The sequence below is a fragment of the Melanotaenia boesemani genome, chromosome 10 (genome assembly GCF_017639745.1).
Source record: "Melanotaenia boesemani isolate fMelBoe1 chromosome 10, fMelBoe1.pri, whole genome shotgun sequence".
Classification (NCBI taxonomy): Eukaryota; Metazoa; Chordata; class Actinopteri; order Atheriniformes; family Melanotaeniidae; genus Melanotaenia; species Melanotaenia boesemani.
In genome coordinates, this window is record NC_055691.1 from 7,707,795 (window position 1) to 7,721,531 (window position 13,737).

General features: G+C 36.8%; 1 protein-coding gene across 1 annotated transcript in view; it reads left to right on the top strand.

The window, feature by feature from the left end:
• nrn1la (neuritin 1-like a) overlaps nt 1–13,737 on the top strand; it is a 130,037-nt gene that overhangs the window by 102,679 nt on the left and 13,621 nt on the right. Inside the window, exon 2 of the mRNA XM_041996706.1 lies at nt 2,515–2,665. Coding sequence (XP_041852640.1) covers nt 2,515–2,665 — 151 coding nt within the window. The remainder of the gene's footprint in view (nt 1–2,514; nt 2,666–13,737) is intronic.

The window sequence follows — 13,737 nt, forward strand, 5'->3', positions numbered from 1 at the left end:
TTATGGGATGAAGAAGTTATTCTAGCTACTCAAGCATAACTTAGTCACTGCTATGGATAATGAGTAAGGGGCTGAGGTAAGCAGGGCTTTTGCCAATTAAGGTTTTATAAATAAACTGATTAAATAAATTGATGGCCAGTTGACAAGAGAATACAGATCGCAGTGATGAGTGATAAAAGGAGTGTTAGTGACCAAGTGGAAGGCAGTATGGTAGGTCTAGTTTATGGAGAAAACTCATATGAGCAGTTCTACAGATAATGTCACGATAATGACAAGTGGGAAGGACTGACATTTTAACCCGCAACTGCCTTGCAGAGTGGGTGACAGATAAATAATTACAGTAAAAATACCTATCTGGATTTAACTTTGAAATGTGTAGAAGGTGTTGATGTGTACATCACAGGAGAGGGAACAGTTAAGCCAGATACTCAGGTGTTTTTAGGTGTTAATGAATTCAATTTCTGAACCATCTACAGAGTTTATTTTGTGAGAGCAATCAATCTGTGGTCAATTTGTATAAAAAAAAAAACAGGGTAGTGATCAAGAAAGGACTGGAGGTGTACAAAATGGCATCATCTGCATACAGATGAATTTTAAAATTACCTGCAGTATGAGTGATATCATTAAAGTAAACTTTGAAAAAGGCTGGACCAAGTAGGGATCCATGAGGAACACCCTTGAACAGGACCAGTCCACTCTCATTGATTGTACATGGCCAGAGCAATAACTCTTAAACTATGCCAAGTAACTCAAAGGCTTTGAGCCTGCCCAGCAAGATATTATGGTCCATGGAGTCAAAGGCTTTTGCCAGACCAATAAATCCATTATATAGTGGTTCAACAGTTTGTGTAGCACCTCTGATTTTGGCTAAATTCATGTAATGATGCTCTGTTATGGATGTATATTTGCAAAAGCAAAGGGTGGAAGAAGTTGCAGTGGCTGAAGTTAAAGTAGCCGATAGCAACACGGAGTAGAGCTGAAAAAATGATTTTCAAAAACTGACATTTTTGACAATAATAAGAACTGCATTTAGTAGTTATATTTCAGTCCACAGATTAGTTCTGATCTCTTCTGACTTTTTACCACTTCATGCACCTTACAAATAGGTGACCTTACAGATCAATTAAACAAAATAATTCATAAAGAGCTGGTGATAGAAAATATATTAATACGTAGCCAAGTCATGGCCTTGGATAACTAAAACATGGGAATAAGATAAAAAAAAAAATTGTGGCCATATGTTAGTTATGCATAGGAATTTATGCCTGTAGCACTCATGTAACATGAATAATTTTGAGGATGGATCATAATGATGTAACAGCTTACTGCTTCACCTAACTAGATAGTTTTCTACAAACACAACAAACTAAGACCGGACAGCAGGTAAGCCATTAAACAATGGATCCACAGCTTGATTAGTTCCAAAAGAAAATACCTCAAATCCTACAAAAACAGGCAACACTCTCACCACTCATACAAAAAATATATTCAAGGACAAGACTGTCTGCTACAATCCTGCCACCTTGTGTGATTAGGCAAGTCATAATTAGCACAAGACCATTAATTGGGAGGCTTCAGGTTCACAGTCAGAAACAAAGATAATATGTAGACATTGGGCAAGTTGTCAACCCATTAGTATCCTGCAACTCTGAAGTCATGTATTACCAAGTCATGGCCATGCTATCATGTGGGAAAGAAATAATTAAGTCGTGGGCTCCTAATGGAAAAATTATTTTTTTCACTCTTATATCTCCAGAGGGGCTCCATAGGGCCACTCTCTGCTTTTTAAAAAAACTTGTTAAACAGTTTTCAACCACATTCACACTGGTACTGTTTGGACCACTTTAAATGAATCCTGGTCCACTTCCACGGATAGTACTATTAGTTTGAAGCAGTGTGGATGCTCATTCGCACTCTGGTGCGAACCATTGAAGCAAACTCTGGTCTGCTTGCATGTCAACTCTGGTGAGGTTCACTGGTAGTGTGAAAACAAACGAACCATCCATTGAACCAAAGAAAGGACGTGATGTAGAGCAACATGTTGGATATCTTGCTGCCTCTCCTTCTGCTCGTACTGGACAGAATCTGTTGTTAGCCACATTAGTTTTGAACACCAAAGTAAAAACAGACCCTAAGCCAGCATGAATTTATTATTGATCTTTTGCTGACTTGTGGTGAATAAGCCATTTTTTCTCCTGGCCAATCGATGAGCCACATTTTATTTTTCTTTCTTGTTTGTCAGTGGACATTTCGGGGAATATTGCCCCCTAATGAGTAGCTGTTGTGACTTTGTGACATTGTTGAGGCGAATTTTCAGCTTGAGTAAAGTGTAGTGTGAAAAACCCAAAGGAAGGTATAAAATTTCTTGGCATTTTCCACCCAATCGAACTGACACCCAGTTCTTCTTTCCTAGGGTGAATCCACTCTTTGCGTTTTACAGAGAGAAACAAAACTAGCTGTCTCCTCAGGCTGCCGTGTGTAACCTAATCTGTGTATTTTTGTGTTGTTCTGCAGTGTTGAGCCCATGTCCTGTTGCTGCAGCGTCACCCAGAAGGTGCCACTCCATCTACAAAGGTTTCGCTCACTGCCTGATGGCTCTGGGCGACAGTCTGACAGACACAGCCCGCAAGGATGAGGATACACATGAGATACACTCCATCTGCAGGTTGGTCATACTTGTACACAGCAGCAAATACTTTCAGCATTCATACCCAAAAATCAGTTAGTTGAGTATTTATGAATATCCAGTTACTTTGGGACGTTGGGTTCAGAACTCTGGATATAAGTGTACAAAGAAAAGTCTAAATGAGCATTTTACAATTCCTCCTTCCTCCTCCTTCCAAAGTCATTCTGTCATCTGATATCAATAACTGACATTGATGATGAACACTGAAACAATACCACAGATTGAAGTCTTTGCTCTTTGATTCCTCATGGCCTCTTTATATGCAGCTATGTCTCTCAAATAACCTTTTGAATATTTTTATATTATAATAAAATATATACAGAAAAGAGTAATAACTAACAGTAAAGAGGTTTGCAGTAGTTTTAAATAAAACGTACTAGTGTAGACGAGCTGTGTGTAGTCACACTAGGAGACATTACATTTACTGTAAATTTTAAATTCAGCTTTTCAGTGTTATTAGCCACTAAATGAGACCACTTTGATTGTGATCTTCCTCCACAGTGTGTTTGACACAAGCTGCTGCACCTCTTGTGTTTTCATGTTATAAGTCTCCTAAGTTGGGACACATTAGAGAAAAAGGTCAAATATTTACACATTACAGTCAATGATATCCTAAGTGCTATCCTAAGTACTTCATGTGTATCAAGTTAGGTTTTATCCTAACCTTCCCTCAGTTCAGTTTATGGTATCTTTGTTATTCACTAAAGCTGTGAGAGAAAGAGGCAACATTTCTATCCTTTTGCATATACCAAACTGATGTGACTGATGTAACACATCTTAGTAATGAAATTGTCATTCTTGTGTCATGTTACGTTATCCTTATTTGTAAAATCAGAGGAATTCACCTAGAGCAAGATATTCCGACCTCACAGGGTTTAATTTAACTTTGCAGATAGCATAGCTATTATTTAGTGCCCATGTTGTAGCTGCAGGAGCTTTGGTGCTTAGGAATGATCCTCATCATTTTTTTTAAGTCCTAAGGGTGTTTTTTGCACCAAAAACTGAAAGATCTAGAGTGATAAAATTTCATGCTATGGTTCCCCCCACAGAAATCAAATTTTAAAAAATCTTTCATCATTTAAGTTTTTGAATTCTCTGACTTCTTGTCTCAGTTGTACTTGTGTAAACTTTTACCAGTTGTCACATAATTCCCTCAAGGTCATATAGAGACAAAAGCTTGTGTAACAGTCTACAAATACTTTTTGGCTCTAACTATTTGCACTTGATGATGACATACTTTTACCTGCTAAATTTAAAATCAGATATCTCTAAGTACAACTTCTTGCAGTTTTTAAATTGTTTATTAATTTCTTATGTATTTGATAATTAATCAGTTATTTGATTTGCATCCCGGTGCAACAGTAATATAAATTAAAGGCTTTAATTTAAAGCCGTCATAAATGGAATGATAATATTTGGAAATTGACATCCTTCAGTGTATCACACGACAGATGTCGCAGATGTTATTTAACTAAACAGACAAGAGGGAGGTTGGCTGTAACATCTGTCATAAGAAGAGCCAGCAACTAGCAGCATGGATGAAAGTGAAGCAGACAACACTGCAGACGGAGCAGATTCAGAGCACTGACTTCTTTATGTCAACTGTTAGAGGAAATGTGTTTTATCTGTTATTATTATCATATAGTCATTCATTATATTTGCATTGAAACAGATGGTAAATTATTCTTTTAAATGGTCTGCTTCCAGTTTTTTACTTAAGAAAAATAAATTAAATTAGAACTTTTACATATATCTTTTTTTTTCAAAGAAAAAAAGATGTGTTTATTTTTGCATCCTCTGGAGCTAGCTGATCTAAATTATAAAGGACATTTCAATATGTCTTTCTGTTCAGATTCAGAAGCCAGTTTGAATGAGTTTTAAATCATTTGTCTACTTGGAGGTGACCTATAATAAGCACATTTTGCTCCAACTATAGGGTGCATCGCAAATTCAACAGTTTCATATCTGGTAATCTGGTGCATGGGTTTACAAGAAATTTGGTTTGTGCAAATTTGGGTAACTGGTTGATTCATTAAATTTAGAATGACTGACTCAAATCACTACCTAGTATTAAACCTTGACTGATGCTTGCATAACCATGCATAAATGATAAAATAGTTTATTACAAGGAAATGTCTATGCAGAAGTTAAAGGGACACTGAAACTTTTCAGTCTAAAACTAGATCGTTCCTAAATATTTACTTTGCAGCTTTGAATAGTATTCATCTATATTAAACCCTGAATCTATACATTAGCCACAAAATGGTAAAATATACTCTGAAGGAAAACAAAGCGTTGATGGAAAACAAATGGTATCCGTCAGACAATGAGCAAAGATTGAGTGCAACCTGGATTTCTCTGTGGAAAAAGAAAAATACTGGAAAAATGCCAAAGCTGATGTGAGACGAGATTTATGCACAGATATATCCTCTGCAGTAAATTCCTTCTGAGAGATGCTGGGACTAGAAAACCAATATCAAAACAGTTACTATGGCTTTAATTTCTTCCTTCACCATTACAAATTAAACTTTCTTTCATCAGAGAATTCCTTCTGTGCTCCATCTGCTTTCTGACAGTCTAGCACCACAGGACAGCGAATTACTCACTAACAAAATGTGACAGAATCTTTTCATTTTCATAATGAAAATGAAAACAGTGAAGGAGGCAAATCAGTCTAACATTTATCTTGTTCATTATTTTGTTTAAAACATACATATTACTTTGGCATTTATGGCTCAGTCTACTTGCTAATGAATGGCAGAGTAAGGATTTATGTTGGTCACCAGTCTAGAGGAGCTTGTTGTTAGCCTCTCCAACGCTAACACCATCATCTCCTTGCCAATGAATGGCAGAGCAAGTATCTGCATAGATCACCATCCAAGAGGAGCTAGTTGTTATCATATCATAACATATCATAACTCCATCCAGGACAACAGATGACCTAATGAGTAGCTGTGTAATACACATCACCTTGAAAAAAAACTCTAATATATGGGCACTTTATTTATTATTATTATCATTATTATTATTATTTTTATTTTTTTTTTTTTTGCAAGCTGAAATGGAAAATAATTTTTGATTAATGTGCAGAAAATGACCACCCATGGGGACATGATTTTGCACATGTGGTCTAGTCTTGTGTGAAATGGCATTACAATTCTTTTTTTAAAAAATGGAAATTAAATTTTTTATTTAAGTTGCAGGATTTCTGTTTTATTTTACATTAGACATGTAAATTTGCTCTTTCTGTAATCTCATTAGTATTTCCCCACATTTAAAAGAAAAACAGGAAAAAACTGCAATAACAGAAAAATAAACTCTAATATTTTTATTATTTATTTTATTTTTTTTCAGCATGGCTGACTTTTGCTTGTATTTGTCATAGAGCTCTGATTTCTGACCAGTCCTACAAATCCTGAATAGAAAATCAATGACAAAAATTCTATATTTTGCTGTTATACAGTAGTTCCCAGTCTTTATACACCTTTAAAGAAACTATTCTCAAACACATTTCTTTGCAAATCTGTGAATTTGCTTCATTCTGGCTTCAGTGCCAAAAAATGTAAAGCTTTCATTTAAAAAAAGAAAAAGTCTCCAACTATTCAGATTTGTAAAATTTGTGCCACTTTTTGGGAAACCAATGGATCAAATTGTGTTTTGAAAAGTCAAAAATAGCTCCACCCATCACAATTTTGTATCTTTAAAGCTACTAGAAAATTTACCTGATTACACTCTTGAATTTTAAATGTACTTGCAGTTGTGATGGAGAACTCTACATTTTGGCATAACTAGTTTTAACTGAGTAAAGGTGAAAAACTCTAAACATCTCTTTGTTCAACAGCTAGACTGGCTCAAGATAAAAAACTAACATCAAGTCTTGAGGAGGTAGTTAATCTTTATTTCTTTTACTTGATATTATAAATAGCTGTCCACAGATCAACTGGCAGCTGAGATCACTCTTTCAGGATGGATAGAAATGGAGCAGATTTAAGTGGAAAAATAACTGAACAGATTTACAATTCTGGTAACGTGTAGCCTTGTAAACATGAAGAATTGTGTTGCCAACAATAGTACCTATATAAAGAGGACAGGCTGACAGTTTTCCCTCATCTATGAGGGAAAAACAAATTTCATAGATCATAGTGGCTTCTAATACAAATATCCATCATGCAAACAAATGCAAATTTTTTTCTTTGTTTTTCTCACTAACAAAAAGTCTATCTGAAAAAATCAGTATGTACAAGGTCTAATTTTTTTCCCCCTTTAGTTCAGTTGAATTTTAGTGATTAACAGAATTGCATCTTCCACCCAGTTCGACTTCCAGTTTTGGCTTAAGGCCTGATGACACTGATTAAATATGCACTTTCCGTTCCTCTTCCATCTTTTCCTGCTTTCCTCATTTCACTTCTTTATATTCTGCACCCATCAATCATTTGCCCCTCGTGCTTGATCATCTCCACTCACCACTCTATTTATACACACCTTTGCCATCCATCTTTCAGAGATGTCCCCTCAACCAGGCAGAATGAGAACATTCTCAGAATTTAAAGGTCTGTTTCTGTCAGCGGTAATTTCCACCCAAATAATAATAGTCAGCTCCTGGGATTATCACCCGTGAGTGTACGTCTATGCAGCAGGGACCAACCAAAAACTGAATTCCATTTTTTTATTTTATAAAGCACTTTTCATACAAGAGCAATACAAAGTGGTTTATACAATAAAAACATGTGTTTGCATATTAAAAAGTATAAAAACGAACTATTTAAACACACACCAATCCCTCTCTCTCTCTCTCACTCACACACACACACACACACACACACACACACACACACACACACACACACACACACACACACACACACACACACGTCTCTTAACTGAATAATTACAGAAAATTAAACATCTGGCATGATGCTGCCGTCTGTCTACACTGGGAGCCACCCCACCGAAGACCACAGAGGCCACTCAGATCAAAACAGGCAGTGGTCCACACCACAGCCATAGGGCTGCCCTGCAGGACCCCCAGCCACCTAGACAAGGGCGATCCACATGACAACGACTCTGCAGACTGAGCAGGTTAGCCCACGGTATGGAGGGTCCCCATGAGGAAAACACTGGAGTAAAAGAAAGATTTAAAATAAAATAAAAACAAAGTACAAATAAACCTAAAAATCTATCTATCTATCTATCTATCTATCTATCTATCTATCTATCTATCTATCTATCTATCTATCTATCTATCTATCTATCTATCTATCTGCCTGTCTGTCTGTATAGGTACAATAAATAAGCACATAAATAATTAATTAAATAGGTAAGTGAATAAAAATTATAAAAAAATAAGTTAAATAAAATCAAATAGAATAATGAAATAACAGTTCAGTGATAAGCTAAGCTAAAAAACATCAACAGTCTCTGCAGGCCTGAGGTTCTCTGGCTGTTCCACAAACGAGGGCCATAGCGATGGAAGGAGGCCTCACCCTAAGTTCTCACTTTAGGACCATTTAAAAAGCCTGTTTGAAGAGGACCTCAGGGTCTGCTGGGGCTCATGATTTAAAACCCGGTCAGATAAATACGAAGGCCCAAGACCATTAAGACATTTAGAAACTACTAAAAGAAGCTTAAAAGAGGTCAAAGAGAGCTGTTACCCTCTGATAAAGCTGTAGCTCTGCAGACCTGACAGGTTAATGAACTATAACAGTAAATGTGAGCAGTGGTCTTTTCTTTCTACATTATAAATGAGGCTTTGCAAACTAAATAGCACTCGTTACACCACGCAAGTTCCATTCGTACAGCTTATGCTTATATAGTTCACAGGGAGGTGATGTCGCTCGGCTCACAGTGTGTTTCTCTGAAAAATTCACTCCACTGAGGGTCTTCCCCTTCTGCCTGATGCATGTTCATTGAGATCTACAAAGCATGGCAATATAGTCCCTAAGGAAAAGCTAATTAGTTATTTTGAGTATGTATATATGTGGCAAAACATATGTATATACAAACCTTTTCTTGTTATATAACACATCTCAGGCTTTACTGCAGTTTGTAATTCACCTAATCTTTTCTTCTATATGTTTGATAGACATTCTTGACCGTCCTCTACATTAAACTAGGACTGGAATATCTTAATGATTAACTAAAAGAGATCCTTGTTTCTTTAAGCATCAATATCTGGTTCATATTCTGGAACTTTAGGAGGATTTTTAAAGAACCTATGGCATGTTTTTCCATGTTTTCTGGCTCACCTCCTGTGTTAAAGCAATATATTATCACCTTCAAGAGACAAAACTGAACTTCGGCAGATTTTCTCAGTGAGGTACCCCTTAACAATTGCTAAAGGCCCATTTATACTCCACACTAAAGACATATACAGAACCTTCCATCCATTTTCTGAGTCCTTTTATGTGCATAATTTGCTTAGTTTCCAGGGCATCCAATGCAGCAAAAAGAGCAGTACCACTGGAAGCTGTAGGGGCAGTGCTGAACAGTATTGTTGATGGAACAAAGAAGAGGAAAATGTATTTATTGGTCAAACGCTGTCTGCTGTGAGGCCTCCTCCTACTGTATGTCTTTGTTAAAATGTACATTATAGGGATCTCCTCCACTGTCACCATGTTTGTTATTGTCTGAAACTGATGTTGGATCTCAGAGGTGAATTTTGAACTTTGACAAACAACCATGCCAACGTAAACGGCGCATGGAAGTATGAATGCAGTGAGGTTTGAAACTGAGAGAATAGCACATAAATGAGCCCTAATTCAGCATCCATCTTGCATCCTGTCTCTTCTCTGAGCTCTCTTCAGTCAGTAAAATTCACTCTGATGCTGATCTCTTGCTCTGTCCCTTTCTCTCTTTCTTCTGTTCCCTTCCTCTGATTATGTCCTCTTGGGATGAATCAGCCACAGTCTACATTCAAAACGACCAGTGCTGATATCCTGTGACATTATGTGCACAGTGAAATGCTGCTGTAAAGGTGCAGTTTCTCAGCTTCAGGATGTTGCTGGGAAATGACGGCTCCATGAAGGTACATAATGAACGTCATTGTGACACATAATGTCAAAACATTACTTTAACCCTTTAAAAACCAAACCTATATATATATATATATATATATATATATATATATATATATATATATATATCTCCAATGTCATTATTTTAACTAAATCTAAAAAAATAATAGTAATAAAAAAATGTATTAATTTGAATATACACTTCTTACAAAAAGTTAGAGATCCAACTTTGTGATGATAGAACTACTGGGAGGCAGAAGGCAAGTGTCACATTGGTTTTGAGCAAAGTTTTTTCCATAAAGTGATGCAATTGGTCTTACAGCCTCGTTTCCACCAATGGTTTGGGTTGGTTCAGGACGGTTAGGGTAAGGATATGGCTTGTAAACTGTAATCTCGTTGCGTTGCCACAGCCAACCGTAACCTTACCTAAATATTGGTGGTGGTCATCAAACAGTTTGTGCTCTTTCTTTTTGGTGGTGCTTCGTAACACCATTTTAAATGGAGATTTAATCAACAAAAAGAAAATCTGTTGCTCTGAACAAGGAGTCATTCCTGCTTTGTTTTTATGCCAGGTTGCATGGGAGGTAACTTTTTTTTCAACCAATCAACAGGTTGCAGTGTGTCAAGCTCCACCCTTTTGGGTTGGATCTATTAGGTAGTACTTCCGTTGGTACCTCAGTGGAAGGATCTCAAACAGCAGGGAGGTCAGGTCAGATATTAGTGTACCCTTCCCAGTTTTCTCATGTGGAAATGCAAAAGTATGCATCCCGAACCACCCCTCTCTGACCCGACTCACACCCATTGGTGGAAATGGGGCTTTAAAAACTGTGTATTAAATATGATACACTAGTCATTAAAGGTTGAACCATCAATCAAAATGTAAAATAGTTATACACATATTTTAGTATTTCTATGCAAACAGAATTTGTTTCCTCCAGCAGCCTCAAACTGATGCTTTTCTTTTTCCAGTCAAGGTCCACTTTTATGGAGTGCAGTATGATGTCCATTTTGCTCAAAGGATCCTGATTATTTCCTCCTTGTGGAATTGTTATGAGCTCAGGGACGTAGCCTTGATTTTGACATTGTTAGCAACATATACAGTAAGTGAACCACAAAGGCCCCTGGAATATGAGTGTTTTTGCCCTTTTGATAGATAATAGTTTATTTCCACTGTAATGAATTTAGTGCATACAGAAAATCTAAAGAAGCAAAAGTTTATATTTAAAATAATCAGTCAGAGACTGATAAAGTTTTTTGCCTACTGAAAGTAGATAATGAATAATTTTGGTATAAATGTTGTGACTTGACATCTGTTACAGATTCATCATGCATTTAGAAAAAATGTTAACGTGATAATTTTTTACCTGTTTTAGTTGCACAGAAATTATGAGATTATAGGCAACGTTAATGTTTTTACATGATGAATGTTATCATTTTAATCAAAAAACTTTTTATGGTTCAATTTTTTGCAAGGACCTGCACTTCAGGGTACACCTTTGGGCCGTATACAGTTCACACTGCAGTGTGGTGAAGGTCATATTTAAATGACATGAACAACCATGCAAAAAAATAAAATAAAATAAAATAAAATAAAATAAATAAATAAATCTGCAAAAAATCAGGTTTTAGCATTAAGACCTGCAGTATGAACATTGTCTAAATGCATTGAGTTGCTGCCACGTGACTGTCTGATCAGCTATATTTGTTCAGCTGCTATGTTAACAAACAATTGAACAGATGCATATAATAAAGTGGAGGGTGAGTGTACTTGACATTTTAATAATTCATCTTAACCTTTTTTTTTTAAACTGTTTACATTCAGCAAAGTGATCTTTATAGATGTCAATTCTGACATTAAAATGTGGTGTAATTTTTGAAGTTTTACAAACATCTGGTAATCTGTTCTGCTAAAGTATTGCAGCACCATGAACACATCCTCACAGAGCAGCTGACATGACTTTACTCAGAGCTGTGTTTTGTACCTTACAGCGAGCTCTGTTCCCTGTGTGTCTTCTCTTCCTGCCTTTATCCTCTCTTTCCCACCTTCAATTCATGTCTTCTCTGGATAATTTTTGTTCCTGGATAATACGTCAGTTTTGTTTTGTTTTTGTTTTTTTTTGTTTTGCTGTGTATGTGTATCTAAAATGTCACAAATTTAGAAACAGAGTTTGGTTGAGTGGTGACGTCTGTGTAAATGGAAGGTAAGGAACTGGTTCTGGATAATTTCCTCACAATAACAACTTGTGTAAGTGTGATTGTCTGTGTCACCATGGCCCCACAGCCCAATCCTCATACCATGCCACTGTTGTTAAGTCTTTTCTATTCCTTGAGGTACCAATTAAACTACTAATCCTGCAACCCAGCCACCTTAGTGTGAGTGTTGCCTAATGCAGGCATATAGGAGCTCACATGCACAAAATTGGTGTGTGTATCATGTCCACATACACGCACTGTGTCTTCAACACCATTCTACTCTTATTCTTCCCATTCCCTCATTCCTTCTTGTCCTTTTTCACCTCCCTCCCTCCATCTCTCTACTCTGTTTTTCTTCCCTCCTCCTCTCCTCTCAGGAACATGGCTTTAGCACTTCTATCAGAGCCACCTAATGAGGAACCAGCTCCCATCTGAAGAAGCACATCCACACTCAAACCGCTTTTATACACACACACACGCACATACATGCACGCTGAATAAGAGGCTATGATTTGCATCTAGGCCAAGGCTGCACCATTGTCAGAGTAGTCCCAAGGGTGCAGCACTGCTTTTATTCCTCATATTCACAATAGGCATTATGCAGCTGCCATAATTCACTGTGGATCCAGAGTTGGTGAGGTGAAAAGGAAATATTTGAGGCTAAACATGCTGAGGAACTTGGCTCAAAAGAATTAAACAGTAACCTTTTCCAGAAGCCGAAAAAAAAAAAGGTTTAGATAAAAGGAAAACATAAACGCCTTAACACTATGTGAGTTTTTGTTATTATTCCCTCTTTCTATCTGGACGTGATAAAATATTCACCTGGAGCCTCATTTATGAAACTGGTGTAGGAACAGTGACCGGTGTACGCCAGTTATAGTCAACTTTTGGAATTTATACAAACCAAACTTGGCGGGAAAATGTTTCTACCTCCACAGCAGCTCTGATCCTCCTGTCTGCACAAAATCTGGAAAAACTGGAAACTGCAACACCAACAGTACAGAATAAAATCAAGGAAATGATATGAAATGTGAGACATTTGTGCACAATCCACTATTACCTTTCACACCACATGTTATGTATTAAAGCAGTTTGCAAAAATGAATACGCACATTTGATATTACACTACCAAGAGTCCATGCTCAGGAAAAAAAAGAAAAAAAAAAACAGGATTTACAAGAGAAAAGAAAGCGTTACTTTAAATGTTAAAGTTTATGACAGAACAATTAGAAAAACACTGAACAAGCAGGCTTCACAGCACAGGCTGGCAGCACAGCTTCAGTTTGCAAAGCTGCATCTAAACAAACGTAGCCTGGGAAATGAGTTACCTCACAGCACACAATTACCGGGGCTCTTTTACAGCAGTTTAATACAAAACAATAAAAGTAATAACAATTAAACCCAATAAAATACGCCAGTGGGCTGTGGTCATTCACAAAGAAGCATATAAAAGAAAACCATTAGTCACAATTAATCCAAAGCCCATCAGCTGGCAGAGATGTTGAATGTATTACTTTTTATACACTCACATGTCACAGCAGTTATTTTCAACACATCAGACACTGGAAGTTAAAGACACAGAGGTTCTTGCTGTTTTTTATGAAGGAACATGGCAGTCTCCACTCTGCACCACATGCAGGCTACACATCTCATTAAAATGCAGACAGAAACATCTTAAATGCAACTCCTAGTTTACATTTCAACAAGCTGTATATATTTACCTTCTCCCAGAGATCAGTCGCTATTTCACCTTGAGATGGACTTAATTAGCACTCCCCCGTGTCTCCAGCCATGTTGGATGTCAAACAGGAAGAAGGCCCAAAAGCAGAAAACAAATCACAAACC